The 7,457-nt window shown below is 36.9% G+C and overlaps 3 protein-coding genes across 3 annotated transcripts; 1 reads left to right on the forward strand and 2 right to left on the reverse strand.

Moving 5' to 3' along the window:
- Nucleotides 1-690, forward strand: LOC116024237. Its single transcript, XM_031265127.1, has one exon. The coding sequence runs from the start codon at nucleotides 1-3 to the stop codon at nucleotides 688-690; it is 690 nt and encodes a 229-aa protein (XP_031120987.1).
- A 33-nt stretch (nucleotides 691-723) lies between these two features.
- LOC116024238 lies at nucleotides 724-1,296 on the reverse strand. Its single transcript, XM_031265129.1, has one exon. It carries the CDS (start codon nucleotides 1,294-1,296, stop codon nucleotides 724-726), a length of 573 nt encoding a protein of 190 aa, XP_031120989.1.
- Nucleotides 1,297-3,542: 2,246 nt separating this feature from the next.
- LOC116024679 (arogenate dehydratase/prephenate dehydratase 6, chloroplastic-like) lies at nucleotides 3,543-5,229 on the reverse strand. Its single transcript, XM_031265636.1, has one exon. It carries the CDS (start codon nucleotides 5,123-5,125, stop codon nucleotides 3,827-3,829), a length of 1,299 nt encoding a protein of 432 aa, XP_031121496.1. The 5' UTR covers nucleotides 5,126-5,229; the 3' UTR covers nucleotides 3,543-3,826.
- Between the last annotated feature and the right edge of the window lie 2,228 nt (nucleotides 5,230-7,457).

A 7,457-nucleotide genomic window follows, 5' to 3' on the forward strand; every position in this document is an offset into this window, starting at 1 on the left:
ATGTCAAATCTTACAAATCTTGAATTTGTGGGACTTGATATGTCTGGAAAAAATTACCTGTCATGGGTATTAGATGTTGAAATGCATCTAAATGCAAAAGGTCTCGGTGAAACCATTAAAGAAAATAATGATGCCTCGATTCAAGATCGAGCAAAGGCAATGATTTTCATTCGCCATCACCTTGACCAAGGGTTGAAAGATGAATATCTTACTGTGAAAGAACCCTCTGAACTCTGGAAAAATTTGAAAGAAAGATATGACCACCAGAGGACAGTAATTCTCCCAAAAGTCCGTTATGACTGGCTTCACTTGCGTTTGCAAAATTTTAAAACTGCGAGCGAATATAATTCTGTTATGTTTAAAATAAGCTCTCAGTTGTTGTTATGTGGGGAGAATATGTTTAAAATAAGCTCTCAGTTGTTGTTATGTGGGGAGAAAATCACTGATGATGATATGCTTGAAAAAACCTTCTCTGAGAAAATCACTGATGATGATATGCTTGAAAAAACCTTCTCTATTTTCCATGCATCGAATATGGTGCTACAACAGCAATATAGAGAGAAGTGTTTTACTAAATATTCCCAGTTGATTTCATGTCTTCTGGTGGCTGAACAAAATAATGAGCTGTTGTTGAAAAACCACGTTGTCATACATCAAAGCACTTTGTGGACCTCTATCAGGCATCCCTGAAAGGAAAAGCAAATATAGAGTCCAACAATGTTTTTATGGACGTGCTTCGTGGTTTTTCAACAACAGCTCATTATTTTGTTCAGCCACCAGAAGACATGAAATCAACTGGGAATATTTAATAAAACACTTCTCTCTATATTGCTGTTGTAGCACCATATTCGATGCATGGAAAATAGAGAAGGTTTTTTCAAGCATATCATCATCAGTGATTTTCTCCCCACATAACAACAACTGAGAGCTTATTTTAAACATAGCAGAATTATATTCGCTCACAGTTTTAAAATCTTGAAAACGCAAGTGAAGCCAGTCATAACGGGCTTTTGGGAGAATTACTGTCCTCTGATGGTCATATCTTTCTTTCAAATTTTTCCAGAGTTCAGAGGGTTCTTTCACAGTAAGATATTCATCTTTCAACCCTTGGTCAAGGTGATGGCGAATGAAAATCATTGCCTTTACTCGATCTTGAATCGAGACATCATTATTTTCTTTAATGGTTTCACCGAGACCTTTTGCATTTAGATGCATTTCAACATCTAATACCCATGACAGATAATTTTTTCCAGATATATCAAGTCCCACAAATTCAAGATTTGTAAGATTTGACATATTGGTAATATTATATAAAATATTACGTAGTATAAAATAAAATATGTAAAGAGATATTACCTAAGTGATGGTTGAACCCGAGTCCTCGTGCTGATAACGTATTATGAAATAATAATATTAATACTAATAATATAAATATTTTATGGTAATAAGAAGAACAAAGCCGAGAGAGAATATGAAAGGAAGGGAAAAGCTGATGATTGTGATTCTGGAATGATTTTGGGATGGATTTTACAAGGAGCTATGGGAGTATTTATAGTGCCCGAAATTGTATAAACAAATATTAAATGTACAGTAATTTACACATAATTGTGCTAGTCTAGTTGGATAAGTCTGAAGCCTAAAAGCTAAGCCTGTCTTGAAATCCCGTGTTCGATTCATGTAGGCTTCACCTAACTTTGTTGTTTTGCTGATTGGACTTTTGCTCAAGACTTCCAGTAAGCAGTTATATACAGATAGACATAACACCAACAACAAAAGAGTCTACGGTTCAATGGACGAACTCCCAATATATAAATAAGAGATCTAGAGCTCGAATCCTTGCTTGGACATTCACCATTTTCCTTTTATTTCATAACATACATAACTTTTAAAGGGATATAATATTTTTGTGGTGGTAATTGATTGGGACATAAAGTATACTCCGTATTATAGAGAATGCAATTATATTATCATATTCATTATATGAAGTAGTAAAAATAAGGAACCTTTTATTTCATAACATACATAACTTTTAAAGGGATATAATCCTTTTATTTCATAACATACATAACTTTTAAAGGGATATAATATTTTTGTGGTGGTAATTGATTGGGACATAAAGTATACTCCGTATTATGTGGTGGTAATTGATTGGGACATAAAGTATACTCCGTATTATAGAGAATGCAATTATATTATCATATTCATTATATGAAGTAGTAAAAATAAGGAAAAAATGAAAAATGTGTCAAAGTATCGTGATGATAAAATATAATTCATATATTAAAAGATTATGAATTTCGAAATTTTATAAATACCTTATCAACCGAACACATTATGGTGATTAATGACTCATAACTAATTTCATTGTTCTTCAAACCTGCACGCTAACCTTATCATACAAAGCTCAATTAATCTTTTAGATAATAACACCAATTCAATACATTTTCACCTTTGAATAATAAGCTTATTAAAAATCAACATGGTTGGTGTGGTGGTTCAGCACCTTATTCCTTAAGCATGAGGTTGGGGGTTCAATCCCCACTCACGTGACTGGAACAAATCATTTGGCCATGATGTTTTGGTGGTCTCTTTTTTTTTGGTGAAAGGGAGGGGCCGGGGCCCGAAAACTTTGGGTGGTCTCTGATTGAACTTACAACCATAATTGGTTGATTTTACGATTTTTTGGGTGGTCGTTTGAGTGGTCTCTGACTGACCAAAACACTATTAAATAATGAACACTTGGATAATGAGCAAGAAGTAATTGTTCTTGGAAAATGTCATAACTCACAACCATAACACTATTAAATAATGAACACTTGGATAATGAGCAAGAAGTAACTGTTCTTGGAAAATGTCATAACTCACAACCATAATTGGTTGATTTAACAATGTTTGGGTGGTCTCTGATTGACCAACACTACTGATTAAATAATGAAGGTAACAAATAAATAAATTATGAGAGAAATTATTGTATATAAATATTTTTTATCATAAAAATCATAAGATGAAAATTACAAGTCTTTTTCGACTATGCTAAGTCAAAATTCACTATCTTGCAAGAAGATGATGTAAATGTATGTCATTCTTGCTCCCCCTTTCTTGTCACCAATTATAGCTTTAAAATAATGGAAGAGTCCCCCTTCCTTGTCACCAATTATAGCTTTTTAATAGTGGAAAAGTACGTAGGTAATGTATATGGTAATAGCGTTTCTTTATAATAATTGAGTATTTATTCTAAAGTGGTATAATTAATTGGACGACGGGGGATTTATGGACGAGAATGAAATTTTGGATAGATGACCTGATTTAGGTTGACATAATTGTCATTCCATAATGTAGGATTACCATTAATTGTCATTATTTAATTCTCGATTGTTGCCATAATTATTCTCCAATAACTTTGAGGCCAGGCCGCCTACAAACTGGACCGCCATATGTACTTCGGACTTTCAGTGTCATTCGGCTTTTGGTCTCTAGTACCCCAACCATTACCTTGCAAATTGTATCAATTAGTTCAACTTTTTTGTGCTATTCAATCCATATAAATCCTTGAATATGTTTATATTAAGTACTATTTGCCCATCTACACAATACCTTGTGCTCGATATAACCAAGTGTTTTAGATAACACTTTGAGCTCAACACAATCATGCATGTTGTATCAGTGATATCTGATACAAAAGATACTGATACTGATCCACTGGGGCGGATCAGGGCAATACATTATGGACATGGACAAATCATCGTTAATGCATTAAATATTTGATTCCAAATAAATTGGTGGGGAGTTATATCATTGTACAAAATGTACTCTCCGCATTATTGTTTCAAAATTCAGAAATGGAATGATGAATTGTTTCAGTCTCCGGCGAGGGGCACCACGGCGTCATGTCCATAGGATAGCTGCCGAGAACGCGTAGGAAAGACGTGAATTCCTGAACTTCAGCCAGCGCGTTCTGAGCCCTCACGTCCGCCATTGACGCCTCGAAGTCGATGTAGAACATGTACTCGAAGTGCTTGGCGGTGCCGACGCTGGCGTCGTCGACGAGGCGGATCGGACGGTCACGGTGCGGGCGGGACTCGATCTTCGTGAGATTGATGTTGCGGAAGGCGAAGGCGGAGAGGACTTTGAAGAGGACGCTGGTGCCCTCGTCGTGCGCGAAGACGATGCTGGTTTTGAACGGCCGGTCGGTTCGAGGGATGATCGGTTCGCGGGCGAGCATGACGAACCGGGTTACGTTGCTTGAATCGTCCTGGATTCCCGCTTCCAGGACGTTGAGCCCGTAAAGCTCGGCGGCGCGTGCGGACGCGATGGCGGCGGTGTTGCGGAGGTTGTTGGCGGCGATGTACTCCGCGGCGCCGGCGGTGTCGTCCACGGCCTCACGCGCGACGGTGAGGCCGAGATTGGTGAGTGTGAGCTCGCACTGGGCGAGTGCCTGCGGGTGGCTTATGACGCGCGTGAGGTAGTTTTTTCGGACGCCCGGGAGCGCGAGGAGGCAGTGGTGGACGGGGAGCTGGACCTCGCCGACGATGTGGAGGCGGTGGCGGAGGAGGAGGTCGTAGTTCCGATGAATAGAGCCGCCGAGCGAGTTCTCCACCGGGAGAACCGCTCGGTCGGCAATCCAGAGCTCCACGGACTGAAACGCAACTTCAAACTGATCGCAAGGAATGGCCTCGCAATTCGGATACGCTTTTCCGGCCGCCGCTTCACTGTAAGCGCCGGGAACGCCCTGATACGCCACACGCAGCTTCGCGCCGTGCAACGGCGCCGGCGAGAAATCCGTAATAGACAGCGGATTCGGAAGGCTAGTATCAATCGGAACTAGATCCAATCCCTTATTCCCCTTCACTGCCGCAATATCGCCGCCGCCGCCTGCGGCGGCGCCATTCTCAATCTCCTGCTGCTGCGATTCGACTTTACTCGCTAAAATCGCGCAGGAGCTCTGCCAATCGGCCCTGGCGGCGCCGACAACGCCGGAGAAATTAACGTTACCCGACGCCCCACTCGCGTTAGCAGCGTTGAAGCCACACTCGACGACGAACCGGGTGGGGCAGATCCGATGGGCGCGAGCCGGGCGGGTTAAGGAGCCGAGGCTGATACTCGAAGATGGCGCGATGGATTGCATTGTTCTATGAAAGGATAGAAAGTGAAAGAAAGAAATGGCGAAGCTTCAGCTTGAGGTTCTCTACTGTGAGAAGGGAACTTGAAGCTTAGATAGAAGAGTGGGGGTAGGTGGGGTTTTATACTTGGAGATGAATGGTGGTTTGGTTTAGTTCATACCTACCCCTTTCCCTCTTTCTTTCAGTGCAAGTATTTCAAATGCACACATCCACCCTTTCTAGTTTCTACTACACGATAATTCATATAATAACATTGGCAATTTTAGTCCACTTCATTAATTTTTGGTAGGTCAGTCTTATTTAGTCCTTATCACTTTTAGTTTACCGTTAAAATTTTCGTCAAATAACCGTCCAAAACATGAGTATTTTGATTTTTTCATGCTTTGATCATCTCCTTTACCCTTTGTAATGGTTTTCCTTACAGATTTTCATCCAATGAAAAAGTTCGGAAAAAGCCATGACTTTGTAATATGGCTCACATAGCTTTCGTCGAACATCTTCAATGGATGAAAATATGTAAAGAAAATCACTGCAAAGGGTAAAGGAGATGACGAAAACATGAAAAGACCAAAAATACCTTTATTTTGGACGAAAATTTTAACGGTAGACTAAAAGTGGCAATGACTAAATAAGGTTGGCCGCAACGTAACAAAAATTAATGGAGTTGACTAAAATTGACAATGCACCAATAATAGTAGGACCAAAAATGGAAATAACTCTTTATTCTATTTCCGGTTTACTTTTTATAGTTTTTAACTTTTATTTAAATAGATGAAAATTTATTCCTAGTTTTCTTTTTCCATAATCTTATTTTAGCAATTTATAAAATTACTATTATTGCTTTTTGGACTTGGTAATGCATTTAATTCTAGATTGTTTTTATCAACATCTAATTTTAATGATTTATAAATTTTTAGTGTAAGCACTTTTAAATTTGTTCTATCTGAACCTAGACACATTCTTTTTTTTTTTTTTGAAAACAGACACATTCTTGTTTTTGCCTTTTAGGAACAATGTAGGTTCGGAGTAATATGAACGAATAGCTTTTTTGTATGATTGTGGGCTGATCAGATTATTTTTAGCAGAGAAAATCGAAACAGATGGCTAATGACAACTTCTGGAATGTTCGTATATAAATTTATAGAGAAGGATTTGTGGGTTGTAGAGTTCCAAAAAGATAGCCGTTATTGATTATCTGCACCGGAAAATGAAATGCGATTATTCAAAAAGATGATGCATGCATTTTAATGAAGAGATTTGTAGGGATGCGTATTTGAATTTTATTCCTAATTTTTTTTCCATAATATGATTTTAACGATTTATAAAATTACTATGATTGCTTTTTGGACTTGGTAATGCATTTAATCTAGATTGTTCTTATTATCACCATTTAATTTTAGTGATTTATAATTTTTTTTTTACTATAAGCATGTTTAAATTTGTTCTATTTGAAACTAGACCAAATAGAAAAAATTCTTAAACTAAACATCAATCTTTATATTTGTTAAAAGTAAAAAATTATCAAAACCATCTTAAGACTTTGTCTAAATGACCATAGTCTCGAGGCCATAATAAGCTTTCACCAAATCTATTAATTTAGAAAACCTAATAAGTAAACCATTGAAACAACTATCAGATAAAAAAAACTGACTTTGTCATTTTAAAGGGCTCAAAAGTAATAAGTCGATATTTAGTTTAAATCAATTCAATTGTTAATTTTTTTGAGTTTTATAATTATGTTGTCGAATATGTTCTTATCAAATCTAAATATGAAAATGGAGTATATAATAGTGCAATAATGTTAATAATTATTTTCTTTTTATTGATAATATTTTTTCTTTAATTTTTATCAACATCCTTTTTTTAAGAAACTCTAAATTTAACTATAAGCACTTTTAGATTTGGCGTCGGATTTGAACCTAGATCAAGTAGTCACTCCCTCAACTAAATTTAGTAAACAAAGACATTATAGCAAGAAAAATAATAAAGGTCCTGTATAATATCTTAAAATTTGATTCTTAATTCATCAAAAGAAAAATGCATTAAAAGCAATAGCAAGACAATATCGAAAGGCTAAAAACTACATTAAAAAGAAAAATACATCAAACTAATTCACGACTTTATCCAACCAACTGAAATTTTAAGGTTACAACTTCTGATCACGCGTTCGAGAGTTACGCATCATATAGTTATGTTGGTGGGATCTTAAAAAGGTCACGTGTTTGAAATGGATGTTGAAGTTTTGATATTTTAGTTTATTAATTTCCAACCAATAAATTAAAGAATGTCAGGCATTGGCTGCTACAAGGAAAAAAAAAGTTGAAACATAACCCCTCC

The sequence above is a fragment of the Ipomoea triloba genome, chromosome 7, assembly GCF_003576645.1.
Source record: "Ipomoea triloba cultivar NCNSP0323 chromosome 7, ASM357664v1".
Taxonomy (NCBI): domain Eukaryota; kingdom Viridiplantae; phylum Streptophyta; class Magnoliopsida; order Solanales; family Convolvulaceae; genus Ipomoea; species Ipomoea triloba.